The sequence below is a fragment of the Chironomus tepperi genome, unplaced genomic scaffold (genome assembly GCF_022539635.2).
Source record: "Chironomus tepperi strain 1889 unplaced genomic scaffold, CSIRO-AGI_Ctep_v1 contig_309, whole genome shotgun sequence".
Classification (NCBI taxonomy): Eukaryota; Metazoa; Arthropoda; class Insecta; order Diptera; family Chironomidae; genus Chironomus; species Chironomus tepperi.
The window spans coordinates 170022-187826 of record NW_027226431.1 but is presented as its reverse complement, the minus strand read 5'-3'; the positions used below and the strand labels follow the sequence as shown (position 1 = coordinate 187826).

The window sequence follows — 17805 nt, the reverse complement described above, 5'->3', positions numbered from 1 at the left end:
TGTTCAGCGTTTGAAGAAGAAAAGACAGCAAAAAAAATGATTCTTACGGCATAGACGAGGAAGAAGAAGAAGCGTAAAGCCATTACATCATATTTCTTCGTAAAAATGTTTCAACAATACATATAATATGTAGTCTTTTTATTATTGTAGAGCGCTATAAATCTTCAATTTTCCTCCACTTTCTAGCATTAAGTTATTATCATCATCATCAACATCATTGTTGTTCGTTCTATTCTCACAGAAAGAATGTGTTTTTTTTAGCGCAATGATGATGATTTTTTCAGATTTTTTTATTTTTTTATAAGCATGGTTGGCGTTTCTGTGATTGTTTTGGTAGATTGTCTGATGTTGTTTGCAGTTGTCTTGGAGGAAAATTAATGGAAGTCGGGGTGGATTTTGAATGACATGAATAAGGTAAAGAATGTGGAATTTTACATTTTGGAATTGAAATTGTTTTTGAATTCTTAAATTTCAAGTTCATTTTCGAACTTCAAAACTCAAATTTGAAGATTCATTTTCGATTTTGAACTTGAAATTTGAAGTTTTATGTCAAATTCTAACATAAAACCTTAAATTTAAAGTTTAAATTTGAATTCAAACTCAAAATTCAAATTTCAAGTTCGAATTCAAACTCAAAATTCAAAATTAAAGTTCGTTTTCGAAAATGAAGTTTGAGTTTTGAGTCTGAATTCAGACATGAATCATAAACTTTCGAACATGAATTCTCAAATTTCAAGTTCGAATTCGAACATGAAGCATCAAATTTCTAGTTCGAATTCGAACATGAAGTTTTAAATTTAAATTTCGAACTTAAACTTAATTTATCAAAGTTTACTTCAGTTTTTCTTTCAAAATTGCGCTACAGCTTCATGTCACTCCAAATCCAGGATTATTCAATATTTTTTTCCCTATTTTTCTGCTTCCCTCCATTATTCATTGATGCTTTTTTAATCATTTTAATGCACATTTGTTATTCATACAACTTTTATTCTCTTCCCTAACAAAAAAACTTACCTCTTCTCGAAAACGTTTCACAATTTCTCCTTTTTTGCCAATTATGCTTCCGACTTCCTGCAAAGAAAAAGATGAGAAAAAAAAATTATTAAATAAAAAATTGAAGGAAACCATTATTGCAATATATTTTTTTCATGCTGCTTCTCATTCTCAAAAAAATGATATAAAATTGTATTTGACATAATCAAGATTGATCCCCTTTACACCAAACCGAAAGTGAAAAGCCTTTAGCTTGTCTCCATCTCTATTATTTTTAGAAATCTCACTCATTCATTCCATTATGTTGCCACATTCCTGTTGTTGTTTTATTTTTTATTTTCTTCCTCACACTTTCGTCGACCAAATGCTGAAAAAATGAACATGAGAGAAAAAGCTCATGTCAAAAAAAGTGGCGGAGGATTTTTATATCTCATTTGAGATCATTTTCCTCTCGTTTTTACAGTAATTTAACATTTTTTTTTTCTTATTCACTCTCTCTTTTTTTTGTGTCCCTTCTTTCTGTTGCTACGAGCTTTATGCTTCCTTCGTTCATCACGAAATTCAATTTTAATGTTGACCTGCTTTATCACTTGATTTTTCTTCTATTTCCTTTCCTTCTTCTGATTATTATTTTTCTTAATATTAGGGATGGAGTCGGATGTTTTTTGGAATTGGGGGGTCGGAACTCTCTTCCTAAGAAATGCTTCAAAATTAGACCCAAATAGCACAAGTCGGTTAATCGATCCAAAATTCAGAGTAAGCCGGCGTGAGTCGTCCATGGTGTCGGAATCCGTCCATGGTATCGAAATCTGTCCATGGTATCGGAGTCTGTCCATGGTGTCGGAGTCTGTCCATGGTGTCGAATTTAAGCCGAGTGAGAGAATCATGCGGATCTGGGATCGAATTTTAGATCGATTATCAGATTTGTGCTATTCGGAAGAACTTCAGAGAATCCCATAATATCAGTCTTACTTCCATCCCCCTTACCACACCCCTGCATATTCTGTTTTCATTCACAACGCGTCGGAATCTTATTTTCTTCCATTTCCTACAAATTTGATTGCGATATTCTTAGATTTAAATAACTTGTAAATTGCCTAAATTACCATTTAAAAGGAGAACTTTAGCTAGTTTATGAGCTTTACATTGAGACGATGAAAAGAAAATGAAAGAAAATGTGAATTAAAAATCCATTGAAGATTAAATCAAAATTTTTTGTGAGATAGAAAAAGTTTTTAATTAAATTCATTTCACAATAAATTCGCCTTTTGCACTCGTAAATGGAAGACACAAAAAAATAAAGGATTTAGCTTTTATCTTCATCGTTGATGAGATAATCCTAATTATTATGCCTTTTAGGGATTTTTTTTTTTTCGAAATTAGTGGATTTATTTTTCATTAAGGGATTTATTCAATGAGCACTTCTGAATTGAGTGTGAATTTGTAATGATTTTGGGGTGGATTTTGAGAAAATAGAATTAAAATGTGTGAAATTTTTAAGGTGATTAGTTGAATGTACGGGATAATTAGGTGGATTTTAGAATTGAGGTTTTAATGACAAATTGTAGATAAGGAATGGTTGGAAATTACGGAACACTTAAAATAGCATTTTTAGACACCCATTCACCCTCCCACATGGTGACGCTCTGCGACGTAATTATGAATTGGGTAAAAAAGTTGAGCACCCCCATCCCCACCTTCTCCTAAGCGTTACGTAATTTCGAACGTTTCCAAACCGAATTCAAACATTAATTAGTTTTTGAATACTTTAATCAAAGTCAAAATGCAATTGACAGGTGCGTAACTATAAATTGCTTGATTAGGGGAAGGGGAAGGGGTGATTGTAGTGCCCCGGTAGGTGGGAATTCACCCATGACAATTAAAACACTTCCAAACATATCTCAAAATTTCACATTACAATTTCCTATCAGCCTATCAATCATCAAACCAAATAAGAATGATAAGATTTCAATAATTAATTTCCCAAGTCTCAAAATATTTCATTATCTGAAATTAAAATTGATGAACTAAGCTTTCTTCCTCGTTATTGCCAAACATTCCACAAACTATTTTGAAAACAAACACACACATACAAAAAGTTGCGTAATCTAAAAATATCCAATTACAGAAATAATTTTAAAATGCCAAAAATTTCATTGAAATATCAGTAAACGCCCCTCAAACTCTCTAATTTTTTACATCATTTCCCATTCCTATAGCTTTAAAACAGAGTTGCAAAACAGGCACCGGTGACAGGCAAAAACCGTATAAATTCTTGATGATTTGTATGGATTTGTAAGAAAATTGTAAGAAAACCATGCAAATTATCAATAATTTGTACGGTTTTTGCCTGTCATAGATGCATGATTTGCAACTCTGTTTCCCATTCCTAAAGCTTTAAACATTTTAAATGAAAATGCAGATCACAATTCATTTCACAATTTGACACATGCTATTTAACAAAAAAACACACAAAGCTTTTTCATTTATCCATCTCGCGCATCAAGCCTCCTGTAAATCTCTCTCATTCTTCTTTCTTCTTCCATCCGAAAGCCTCAACGCTCTCAGTAAAATTCTTGAAGGTAAAGAAATTGCTTTTTTACCTTCTCCATGTCTCATTTAATTTGACAAACGATTTCTCATCATATCAAAACAATTTAAATTGAATAAATGCTACAAGATTTTTCGTTTTTCTCTTCCACAGCCTCTCTAAGACGTAGCAATATCTTGTTATTGTTTTGTGTCTAGATCCGATCCCATTTTGTCTGCTAAACAAACTTTTTTTCTCAATATTATCATTTTTCTCTCTTTTGTTTCTTTCTTATTACTTTTTTTTTGCTTACATTTGCTTACATAACATCGACTAAGATTACAATAGAGGAGGTAGAAAGTAAATCGGACAGCAGAAAAGAAAAGCAAAATTGGACTTTAAGTACCCTCAGGAAAAAAAAGAAACAGAAAGGAACATTAATTTCAGTTGAAATAGAGAAGGTAGGCAACATCTCACGGTGGATTGTTGTTCTTTAGTGGATACTTGAATCCACACTGGAATAATACATTGATAAAACTTACATATTTTTCTTTATTTTCTCTTGCTGTATTAGAATATCAAGCTTAAGGCCAGTTGTAGTGTTTTTCAAATTAAATATTTGCAGAATAATACAGGAGGATACAAAGTATGTACCTGAGCTTTAAGGAATACATGAATTTTCCTTTTTTTATTTCGCTAGAGACTCTAGTTCCGGCTGTGTGGGAGCTTCAATGAATATTTACTCTAAGTTCATGCGGACAAATTTCTGCTGAAACCTTCCATTTTTCAACGAGGGAAATTTTAAGCTGTTTTGAGAGTAAATGAGTTTTGGAAGTTATCTGTTGATGCTGTTTTGGACTTTTTTGAAGGAGTTTTCAATTTTTCAAAGTTTTGAATGATTTTTTAAAGATTTTGTAAGATGGAAATTTTGGAGAAGGTTGTTATTGATTGTTTAAATGCAACGAAGGGAATCAGGAGCTGTTTCTCCGTTATTTGGGTCTGGTACGGTATAGTCACACCTCTTGAACGGTGAAATGGTCCAACAGGGAAACGAGGTACCACAAGGAGGGAGAATGAGTTGAGATTTTGTGGAATGAGGGATCTTTTGATGAAATACCCTAGATTATGAAGGCTTGAGCTGCAAATTCCACTCTGAATGGTACACTTAGTATTGAAACAGCGATAAAACAGCAAAGCAGCAGGTGTAGTGATTCAAATTGAGGTTAGGTACTTTGAATTGGTGTACTCTGGGTCATGCAACTGTGCAGGGTTGGGAATCCATCGTCTTCAAAAGATAATCAACCGAATCTCATGCCATGCGACACAAATATTGATTTAAAAGCCATATACAAATTTAGAGTCCATTTGTACTCCATATGGTCTCTTCCATCTACTTTGTGTCACTCAGAAAGTCACCAAATGACCTCTAATACATCAATCAAAATCCACTCCAACTGAGACAGCTCAAAAAAATAAAATCTTACAACTTTCTTAAAAAATTTAAAAACCTCTTCCATTCTTTAACATACATAAACATTTACGTTTCACGGATGCTTAGGTTTTCTTATCCACATAACATCTATTTCCACATAACGAGCTCCCTTACGAGTAAAAATTAATTTGTCGTATGAAAACATTAAGTGCTTCACATTTTTCTTTAACGTTGTCATCGTTTTAAAAGAGAAATATGAATGTATCATATTCATAAAAAAGAAGGAACATTTTAATGTACGACTATAAACATACTGAATGTAAGTAAATGTGTCTTTTATAATTACAAGCCTGCGTACATATTGCTGCGTGTGTATATTATAATTAAAGTTTTTTTTTTTTAATAAAAAATTTCCTCTTCCGTCTTTTTCATCCACGAAAAACGTGTCAGAAAGGAGCAAGGATGGAAAAGAAGAAAATTTCCCTTAATTTGTGAAGGAAATAAAATGTCATGAAATGAATGCCTTGACTTCATCAGCAACTGCGACGCTCAGTTAAGTGAGGGAGGATGAAAGTACCATCCACTTTGTACAGCCTGCATGACAACAACAATACACAACGTGAATATTCTTAAAGTTAGCCTATCTAGGCATAAGCTGGCTGTGTATCTTGCTGTTTGTTCAAGAGGAAAAAAAGGTAGCAAAAAACTTTTTTTTGCTTCCAATTTTTTATTATAAAATTTATATCTGTTTTCTATGTGAATGAAAATGCGATAAAGAAGGAAACTAGTAGAGACGTGGTCACACGTGACCGACGAAAGCGCATTATTAAAGCACAGTGTCAAAAAATTAAAATTCTTGATTAAAGAACACAATTCTGTCATAAAACATCACAAATTATCAAAAAAGCACATGAAAAAAAGTTGGAAAATTTGAGATTTGAACCCATGACCGGAGAGAATTTTAAGGTTACGTAAAAATACGTACGTAAAACGCAAGGGAATTTTTGAAAAAAGTTAATTTAATTAACCATCTAGGCTAAAACACACATAATAAGCAAAAAAATGGATAAAAAAAAGCTTAAACTGAAGGAGTAGCTAGACAGCAGACAGAGAGCCGGGGCAGTAATCCGGACGGACAGAGTGCGGACAATATCGTCCTTCCCTTCAAGGATAATACGCCAAAAAAGTAGTAAAAAACTTGATAGTTAAGGGGCATTATTCGATACAAGACGTCCGACCTCCCCTCATGAGATGGGATTGTGCTTAACACAACTAGATGAAACATAAATTTTCATTACATTTTAATTCTCACAGTGATTAAAGCTCAAGCCAAACCCATACCTCCCCTGAACTCCATCTCAATTCATTATAATTGCTATTTTCACAAAGTTTGTTTGAATGAAAATGACTTTAATAAACTTTTTTTTAATTAAAGGGGAGAGAATCTGTCAGTAGACACACATCGAACGGTACAAAAAAAAATTAATAAAATTGATGTTGTGCTCACAGCAACATAATGTTTTGTTGTAACTACGAACGGATTCTCTGTAGCGCATTTTATGAAAATTTATGAGCAAATGCGACGTAATTTATTTTAAAATATTTTAAACAAGTTTATTTAACAAATTAGTGCCATTTATTGCGTAATTATGTTAGTCACGATAAGTTTTTATAGTTCAGAAAATTTATAGACGTTAATTTTTTGTGCTATATTGATTTGTGTTTGTTAGTTTTATGCTTAATAAAAATTGACGATAGTGAAAATTAAGTTTTTCTTTCAAGTTAATGATCAATTATTTTTTTATGTTCAGTTGTGAGTCATAAAATGCACATTATTAGTTTTTTCTTTTTTAAATTGAGATGTTGTAGGAGTAATTTCATTGTTGCTGAAAATCTCAAGGGAGTTTTGTTGCACAATTTAATTGTTTTTGAGGGAATATTGTGTACATTTAAGTGGTTTGACCTTGATAATTGAGCTGGTTGCTCACTACATGTTGGAATGGGATTCCTGTTGTGGTTATTCAACGGTATATCATTGTGAGAGCAGTATTAAGGGGGATACAGAGGACGTATAGTTAATATATGTCACTTTTTATTACATTCAAATAACCCTCGATAGCTCAATGGAAGGAGCTTGTGACTGGAAATCGTAAGACGTAGGTTCGAGTCCTCCTCGGAATCCGTTATTTAGAAATATTATTTTTCTATTAGATCTACAGTAAAACTTACAGTTGAGTCTTTTTCATGGTTTAATTTTGTGTTTGGGGACGTCAAAAGATTGAAAGAAATGGTCTAAAAGTTCCTGGATTGGATAAAGGACGCTAGAGTTCTCAATATCCCGAACTGACAGAAGTTATCGAATAAGAGAATTGTCTACAGACGTTCTTTAAACGCGGCATTGGGCTTCGTGTGCCCCAGCCAAGTAATTTAATAGTTATCTTGAGTTATAAGCAAAATAATCAATAGTTGAGTCATACTTAGGTACAATATAGAACACTAGAGTATAGTTAGACAATAACTGCTTCACTTGCTACAGAATTATTCGCTTTACAACGACAATATTCATGCTCATAATCAAATATAGTAAGCTATACAAAGTGTTTTAAAACCCCTTAACCCACTACAGCATATGCGACAAAATTGCTCCATATTCACCGTAAAAGCCATTTAAAATACAACACAAATGCTTAAATTTAACAAAGCCACTTAAAACTTCTCCTTCAAAAATCCAGTGATAAGTGTCCAACAACAAACAAAATACAAGGATCATTGAAGTTAATCTGCTGACAACTAAAAAACAAACAGCAATGAAGCACATGACAAACATATAAAATACAACTTTTACCAATTTTAATCGAAAATTAACTGTTAAACATCAACCAATTAAGATGAGATCACTTCAAATTAAAATTTAATTATCAAAAATGTAAAAAATGTGTTTTTATATCACTCTTGTGCACTGTTAAGTGGAAATTTTATCAGATCATTATGTTAAAAAAAGGCTTTTATGCTATAAAGCAGTCAGCTAGGTCGTTTTTGTAAGAAATAAAAAAAGGTTTTCTCCTTTTTCCAGACATTAATTTCAAAAAGGCAATTCAGAATATTCATTCATGAATGCGACTTTATGCCATACATAATAAGGACAAAGGAATCTCCACTGGCATCATTCGAAATGATGAAATAGATGTGTTATTTTATTTTAGAAATTTAAGCATCAACATCAACTCCAACAAAAGAAATATTTAACATTATTTCATGTTTCCGTCATTGTTTTGCAACTCAAGTCATACCGTCAATTGCTAACAATATCGTACAGGCAAGGCAGTCTCACACTCAATATTCCTTTTGTCTCATACACAGCAGCAACAGCACAAAAAGTGTCAGTTTGATACATTTGAAATAATTTTTTTTATATATATATCCTCGCACCCTTTTTATGCTTCCTCCTTCATTTCAGCACCCCATTCAAACTGACATTTTATGTTGTTGTTGTTGTTGTTTTTATTTAAAAGCAACAGAAAGCAACAATATCATATACAACTTGAAAGAGAATGAAAAGGAAGCATGCAAATATAAAAATATGTGAACGAGATATGGAAAAAAAAGAAACTTTTTGCTATCATCATGAATGACAACATACTTTTCAGTCATTCCAAATGTTATAACGTAACACAAATAAAAGGATGAGATATGTGTGATGCATAAGTATTGATATGAATGTGTGTCGTTTGAATCAGGAAGGCATAAAGTTAGCAGTTTTGTATATGCAAAAATAACAAAGTTTAAAAAAGTTTTTTTTTTCTCTTTTTTCCAGGAAAATAAAGTCTCAACTTTAACAAATGTAGTGCATATACTTTTTTACATGATTTTTGGTATGAGAGTTATGAAATATTTACATGTTATGGATAAAAATATTTATTGTTAAAGTTTGAAAGGCATTTGTATGAGATATCATGCTTTATTGCTGTTTTAGGATATGTTTGGGATGTTATTGGATATGGAGATGCTCAATTTTCTTTTGAACAATTGATAAAATGACTTGAAAATTGATTGTTTAGGAAACTTTTAATTTTTATTATTTTTTTAAGATTTAACGACTTTTTTAGATTTGAATTGAAAGCATTTAAGATTGTATGGTTCTGAAATGATGCGAAATTGATTATTTTGCAAATGTAAACATCTAATTGAGTCAAATTCATTATAATTTCCTGATATTAACCTGAAATAAGCAAAACTACCCTTTAAATCATTAGTTAAGCAGTCAAACTACATCCAGGTCATGTTTACAATTTCACTTAATTAACAAAACAACTTAAATGTCAGAAATTGAAAAGAACGATTCAAATAAATGCAAAATTTCATTCAGTAATAAACATAAAACAGTTAATTAAATCTGAATACTTTCATTTCTACGCATCCAGCAGACAGTAGACAAAACATCCTACACAACTGTACAATAAATCAGCATCAAAAACCAAGCAATCAGACAAAATGACAAAACGTTCATAATAAGGCACTTTGGTATCCGAAAAATGTCAGAAAAAATTAAGGTACAACATGCAATACATATTTTTGATGTATCCGGACAAAACACATGGAGAAGTGAATCATGACATAGACAAGATGGGAAGTATGAAAAATATGAAATTGAAACAGGTGGAAAGAAGCATTGAGCATGAGAAAATTATGATGTTATTTTAGTACCATACATATATATTTTATTCATCCTTCACTTGATCTATCTTCGGAAGATTATGTATACACTCAATTTATTTCTCGATTATGACTACATATTATGGATGTCTACGATTTAGGTATGGCAAAATCTTTCATTCAGAGTTGCAAAACAGGCACCTGTGACAGACAAAAACCTTACAATTTCTTGGTAATTTGTATGGATTTTTAAATAAATTATCAAGAATTTGTACGGTTTTTCCCTGTCACAGATGCCTGTTTTGCAACTCTGCAGTTTCATTATAGTTTGTTATTGATGTTTACGCATCAAACAAACAAACCGAGGTTGAACTTTCATTCTTTTATCTCTCAAAGGAAACGAGAAAGTTATGAATTATTTCGCAAAACAAAGGCATTTTTTTGTTCATCCACATTAAATCGGATCATGAGAATGAATGAACGACACAGAAAAAAGAAAAACTTTCAATCAATTCAAATAGAAATATAAATAACTGTCAATAAACTTTCAAAACATAAATAATTGATGCGAAGGAAATGATGCAAGAAAAATATGTTTTTTAAATTGAGATTGACAGTTATTTACAAAAAGTCTTCAATATTTTATAGTATTTATTATCCACTTTTCCTCGTTTTCATGATTCACATAAAATTTTATTCTCATTTTTTTGCTATAAAGTATTTTTTTTATTTGTCGTTTATTTATTCATTCAATCCTAAACTAAATATCATAAGTGTATGCATTCAATCTGAGTAGCTTTATGCTCAATTGAAATGCAATTTAAGAAGATCTCTCGCTCTTTTATTCTCTCATCATTCCTTACAAGTTTTTCATGTGAATGAAAATTGTGTAAAGAATGGAAAATAAACATGAGCAAAATAAGGTACTGGAGCTTATTTATGGTTGATTGGAGCGCATTATTGTTTTTAAGGCGGTAATTACATTACTTTTAATAAGTTTATGAGATTTTTCAAGGCAAAAATAAACAAGTTCAAAATGTTGAAACGTGGTTAAAACCATACAAATGTTTTTCTAGGTGGCAATTGTAAGGTTCTAAAAATTTCCCACTTCGAGATTTAATTTTGCTTTAATTTCATTTTAGAATGTTTTGAAAACTTAAAACAAATGCAGATGAGTTATTTGACATGGCAAGCTCATAATAGAATAGTTCCCCTAAAGCTAATCCTTTTATTTTCTGCAATATGACAAACTTAAGTCGAAATGAAAACATGTTTGCTTTTCTCCAAACAAAAGATGATAAAAACTAAGTTGAATTTATAATTCAAAATTGAAAAATCGATTGAAGTTCTAAGTATTCGTACTTGTTTATGTTGCTGAAAGCAAATTGCATTCGATTTTATTTCTTGTGCATTCCTATTCTGTTCACAGAAACTTGAGTTTATAAAAATAGCAAATATAAGTAGTGGAAAATTGAAGGTTTTCCTTCTTATGCTTGCCACTTCTCCTTATTGCTCTTTTACTTATCAATAATGTTTTTCTTTTACACTCTCACTGTATTTTCTTTATGATGAAATCACATTCAACCATGAAAAATAATGAAAAAATATAAACTAAGTAAGAATAAGAAGTAAAAAAAAGTGCATTTTCTAAATTTGTCACATAGCAAATTGCAATGACGAAGTGAAATGGAATGATCGAGATAGAAAAACAAAAAAAAGTCAGGACTGTTTCTGGAAATAGCTTTCCATTTGCTGTATATATTCATAGCTTAAAAAAGAAAAGTCTTTATACATTCGAGATGAGCTCTTTCCTTATAAAAAAAAAATTTTTATTTTGTGACTCCATCTCAACATGACTGTAAATGGCAACATGCCAATAAAAATGCATAATATAAAATGCGGCAATATTTTATTGCATTGTACATATCTTAACTCACATATATACACAAGTGAGATCAAGTCAAGCCTTCTTACTTTGATATTATTATACAGTACTTATGTACATTTTTTTGCTATGTTTGTAATTTTTTTTTTTCTTGTTCATCTCGAGACTTTCTATTTTTACAACTTAACAAAAAAAGATTTTCTTTTTTGTTGTGCTTTGAAGATTTTCTTTTCTCTTCCTTGCAAGTTTAAACATGAAAAAAACTTTGTCTCTCCTTTTTTTCTCGATGTTTTTCTTTACAACTACAAATTTTTTCAGGCTGTTTGGAAGTTGTGGAGGGAGAAATGGATGGAAGCTGATGGGATTAGTGGCGTGTGGAGAGGGTGGATGGAGCGCATTTGAATTGAATTTAACTACTATTAAGATAAGGACTGAATTAGGTTCATTACATCCAACTATCTGATATTAAAGATTGAAGTAGAGATGAGTCATTGCTAAGGATCAGACACGTTATTGTACTGCAATATGATATGAGTACAGCAGCGAAAAAGGGGCAATGGTCAAGTGGTTAGAGCGTCGGACTACCGTATTAACGACCCGAGTTCAATCCCAGTGGAAAGTCTAGTTGGATTCGGATGCTTTTTCACTGTTCTAGTCACAATAACTCGGTTTGTAAGATTCGCGACACACAAATTGTGGCTAGGTACGTTGTACTGATATACCCTGGGTCATACAACTTGCAGAGTTAGGGAAAGCAAAACGTCCATTGGACAAAAACCGTTATCACGACAAAAATCATCGTCTTCACTAAGGCAAAATCAGCATCTTGGGTGCCCATTGCATCGAAATCAAAATCAGCGTTTGGCCAAATTCTATTCGAATATCTGCCCAACCCTACATCAAATGTTAACTGGATGATCATTACTTCATTAACCTGCACTACCGAGAGTCAAACGCAGAATCATAACATCTACATGCCATTTTTAGTTCCAAAATCTATTCCACCTCCATTTACATTTAATATTCCCAATAATTCATCAACACTGCCTCATAAATTGTACTCCTCAGTCCTCAACATTCCCTATAGTCTCTCTAATAAATCAATAAATCCATTTTCATTACTCAATATTTAAGCCTTAAATAAATACCTTTAAATTAAGTTAGCAACTTCTTCTAGCAAAAAAAACTAAATCGTGTGTCTCGAAGGTAGACAGAAAAGTTACGAGCGCAAAGCATATCTTCTTCCATAAATAGAGAACACAGAGTGTAACAAGAGAAGAAGAAATGAAAAAAATATCAAGTAAAGAAAAAGGATAAGATCAAGTGTAATGGAATGAACGGAGCTATATAGGAAGAAAAATAATATTATTGGGGTTAAAACTCTATAGCATAGAAAATTAAATTACTGATGGAAGATATCTATCTACACAAAAAAAAATCGTTCGATACGATTTTTACTGCGTTTTGATATGTTCAGTAATAGTATATGCCAATATCAAATAACTCATTAAATCCCCCATGAAATTGTAATCTTTCAACGAAAATGAAAATATTGGAATTTCCTCACATCTTGCCTTATTCCTTTTATCCCCATCAATTTTCTATTTGCTTATAGGGTGTCCAGTACAATGATAGTTCGGGATTTTTCAGCAAATTCAGCTAAATTGCTTAGATTAAGCAAGTTCAGCTAATATGTTCAGATTCAACAAGTTCAGCTAATATGTTCAGATTCAACAAGTTCAGCGAATATGTTCAGATTCAGCAAGTTCAGCTAAAATGTTTAGATTCAGCAAGTTCAGCTAAAATGTTCAGATTCAGCAAGTTCAGCTAAAATGATCAGATTCAGCAAATTCAGCTAAAATGTTCAGATTCAGCAAGTTCAGCTAAAATGATCAGATTCAGCAAATTCAGCTAAAATGTTCAGATTTAGCAAGTTCAGCTAAAATTTTCGGATTCAGTCAGTTCTGCTAAAATGGTCAGATTCTGCAAGTTCAGTTAAATTGTTGAGATTCAGCAAATTCAGCTAAAATGTTCAGATTCAGCAAGTTCAGCTAAAATGATCAGATTCAGCTATATCAGCTAAAATCTTCAAATTCAGTACAATTCAGCGGATTCGGTAAATTCGAAATATCTCAAAACATTTTCGACAAAAACTATCAGATATCCCTAATTCTCATACATCCGACAAACTTCTACGTTCACACACAGACATGTATTTCCATTTCATTCACGCACTAATGAGCATCATACTTAGAAAAAAAAATCCGTGTGTGTGAGCGTCTCTGAGTGAGTAAACTTTTCTCTCGCCTTGTGGTAAGTATGGCAATAATCTTTAACTTCATTCAACAAGCAATCAATTTACGTCAAAAAAAGTTAAAAAGAAGGAAAAACTTTTCATTTTTTTCTATTTCATTTTTGAATTATGGAAATATTTTGTCAAAGTATGTTTTACTACGCTTAAAAATTTACTTCTCGTTCGTCTGATGAAAATTTTTTGTTATTTCTTCTTTTTCGTTTAACTTGAGATTTCAAGTCAGTAAGCATTTACATATAATTTTCTTCTTTTTCTTTCAATTTTCTGTAGAGCAATTCGGGGATAATGTACGAGATTCATTTACGACTGTGACGACGTCGAGGACGGAAATTAACATCTGTTTTTATGCGCGCAAAAAATGTATATAAAAAAATTTTGATTTTTTTTTTACATTCTGTTTCTCCACTTCTGCTCATTTACAGCTACATGAAAATAGACAGCTATGTGTACGGCTATAAGATTAACATTATAATAAGTTTGTTTAAACATCAATAAAATAACATTTTCATTTTCTCTTTATCCGTTCCGTCCCCTCCCTTCCTTAATCCAACCTCATCAAATTCACACATCACATTTTCTTTAATAGAATTTTTTTCTTTTTTTCCATCCATTCATTCCTCTAATTAAGATTTCCATTTTATTGAATTCATATTATGTTTCATTTTATTACTACGATGAGTGTGATCTGATTTGTAATTAACTAAAATATCTCTCATTCGATTTCTCATCTCTCTTGCTGTATCTCTTTATCATAGTCATCATCATTACAACCATCATCGATGCTGTATATGTGTCTACACTGTGAGGAAAATTTATAAACATAACTTTTTTTACCCCGTCTACCCGAAAAAAAAATGAAAGAAATTAATGAGTTGATAAAGTTGTGTGTTTGCGTATGGAAATTTGCGGGGGGGTGCTTGATAAATCTTCGAAGTTATGGAAGATTAATTGACATTCAAAAGTGTTTATATTTTCTCACATCATTAAATTTATTAAATGTTATTGGCATTATTACGGTTGAATTTTATGGCTAAATGGAGTGGAACCGGTAATGCTGGTATAGACTGAAATGTAATAATTAGTCATATTGATGTGATTAAAGTTTAATGACATTTGGATTGATATATTTCCAGCAGTTCAATCTGTTTTGTAATGAAATTCTTAGAAAAAATTAATAATCAAAGCATAATACAGCTTAATTTAGCTTTGAATAAGCTTTATTGAAATTAATTTGCTATTATTTAGTGGAATTAAGCAGAATAAAGCACAATTTAACTCGATGACGTTGACTTTACCTCAATTTAGTCTGATTCAGTTGACTTCACCGAATTTAAGCTAATTAGAGGTTAACTCAGCAATTTTTAGCTGACTAAAGCTGAATTCAGCATTTCTATTGCTGATTTAAACTGAATTCAGCATTTCTATTGCTAATTTAGGCTGAATTCAGCATTTCTTATGCTGATTTAAGCTGAATTCAGCATTATTTTACTGAATTCAGCATTTCTATTGCTGATTTAAGCTCAATTCAGCATTATTTTGCTGAATTCAGTGACTATGGATTAATTAAGCTGACTTACAGAGATAACTTATTCAAATTAAGCATTTAACAACAAAATTCCTGACTTTTGAGCTCTTTTGCCAACTTATTACCCAAAAATCAACATAACTGCCTACAAGTTCAGCAACCCAGTCCAAAAAAGCTTCCATTTCCAACAAAACACACCCTCCCAATTTAATATCAAACCATGATTCTTCGAAAAAATTCTACACATGAATCAAACGGAATCAACAAAGTATTATGCCTCGTCATTAACTGTTGATCTACAGCAGCATATTTCTAAGAATAGTCAGACATATGAAACAAGAATGTTATCTATCAGTTCATTATATATTTTCTTTCTTGTTCCAATAATATCTAAGCAACAAGCATAATAGTACGTAAAAGAATTCTCTATACAGCATTACGCAGAGATTATTTCGAAAATAATCTAATTATCATGAAATGATAATACACGAGGCACATGATAGTTATGAAGCCTATATCGATGTAATGCAGTCTTCATAATAAAATGATTCTTACTGTTCATTAGTTCTATTGATCCATGCTATATAGGCGTATAAGTTTACATCAACAATGAACATAACTACACTACATAACCTTTTTATACTCTCATTAAGAGATGATTCCATTGTTTTATGCATTCATTCATTCACACAATTCGATATTTTTATATTTTTCTAGTTCCCATATCCTCATTTATGCGGTCCGTTATTTACTCATGAAAACATCTTGCCTAGATTTTATTTCTTTATGTTCTTCATTCACATATCATGGCTGGTTATCTCATATATGAGCATTATCAATATATATAGTAAGTCAAGTTCATAGTAAAACATGTTTATTGGGGGGTGAAATGTTAGTTCCTTTATTTACACATAACGTCAAAGTCATGAAAAGAAGAAAAAAAAAAATTCGACAAATTAAAAGGCATTGGAGATAAATGGACATGCCATAGAAGTGTAAATAAATAAATTGAGATGTATTAGCAGATAAAGAAAGACATACGTCGGTGGACTACACTTAGATCTAAAGAGATAAGACTTAATTCTGGTGAAAGTATGTCAGAAGTTATAAATAGATGACCATTTACCCACTCCTTTTTTGCTGCGAGGATATGCAGACAGGGATGGTTGTCGGGGGTTGTGGATGAGATTATTGAATTTGTGGATCAAGATGTGAATTTTTATGGCAATTCTGATTGAAGATTGAATAATTTTCAAGGATCTTAATCGAGTTGCATTTTGAATTTAATCAAATTATTTAGGAATTTCGAAAATGTAGATTTGATTTCGAAATTTCGAACTTTAATCAATTATTCTGCAATTTCGAAAATAATGATTTGATTTCAAATTTTCGAATTAAACATGAATTTTTGCTAGCACAAAGGTCTGTAATCTGAAACATGACAGTTTAAATTCTTGACTTTAGAGATTGAAATTCTTTTTCGAAACCAAATCTTAGTCGATTTCGAACTCAATTTTGAATTTTCGAACATGACAGTTTAAATTCTTGAGTTTTCGAACTTAAGAGATTTAAATCCATACTCTTCGAAATTCAGCATTTTCGAAAACCCAATCTCACTCTATTTTCGAAGATTTCTCATTTTCCACTTTATTCATCCACCCCTGGGATAAATGTCATCAAATTAAGTGTCATATTAGTGTGGAAAAATAAAGGAAAATTTTCAACAACAATATTGTTCCACATTTTATAGACTTTTCACATTGAATGCTCACATTCTGAAAATAGCTGAAGTGAATTTTTTATTTTATTTTTTTTCCTTATCATTTTCTTTCCTTTTATTAATATGAGTCGGATAAGTCGGAAGCATGTTTTATTTAAATTCATTCAATATCTCCCTTTTTCCCCCTAAAATTTATATTTTTTTTGTTCGTATGATTCGAAAGATGTGAGGCATTATACGTTTACAGTTCTTTACATATACAATCAAAATCTATATTCTAGCAATGTTGAGGTTGATATTGATGAAGGTAGGTTGGGGGTAAGAAGACGAAGAAACAAATTTAAATTCGACATTCAAATTTAGCACCTCTTTTAGTCAATATGAAAAATGCGAAGGAGGAAAGATCTGAATTTAGTGTAGAGAAACGGTTTTGGGATGTTTTAGGGTGGCTGAGGGGTATTTTCAGTTAGGGGAGCATCTATAGACTTGGGTTTGATGCTTATCATGAGTTAGAAACACCGAAAAAAATAGAAGCCAGATTGGTCAGTAAAATACATAACATAGTATGGTTTGCCATATGAAACGGTTTGTTGTGTGTTTTGGTAGATTTTAGGGCAAGTGAGGGGTATTTTAAGTTAGAAAGCATCCATAGACCTAAATTCGATGTCTATCATGAGCTAGATTTTTTTTAAATTTTGCAGTTTAGCAAGCCTAATTGGTATGCTCATTGAGCATCCTAGTAGCTTTAACTTT

At 31.4% G+C, this 17805-nt stretch overlaps 1 protein-coding gene across 12 annotated transcripts in view; it reads right to left on the bottom strand.

Moving 5' to 3' along the window:
- mub (poly(rC)-binding protein mub) overlaps positions 1–17805 on the bottom strand; it is a 151122-nt gene that overhangs the window by 61210 nt on the left and 72107 nt on the right. For all 12 annotated transcript variants that reach the window (XM_070643367.1, XM_070643373.1, XM_070643374.1 and 9 more), the window contains one exon: positions 1015–1071. In XM_070643367.1, coding sequence (XP_070499468.1) covers positions 1015–1071 — 57 coding nt within the window. The remainder of the gene's footprint in view (positions 1–1014; positions 1072–17805) is intronic.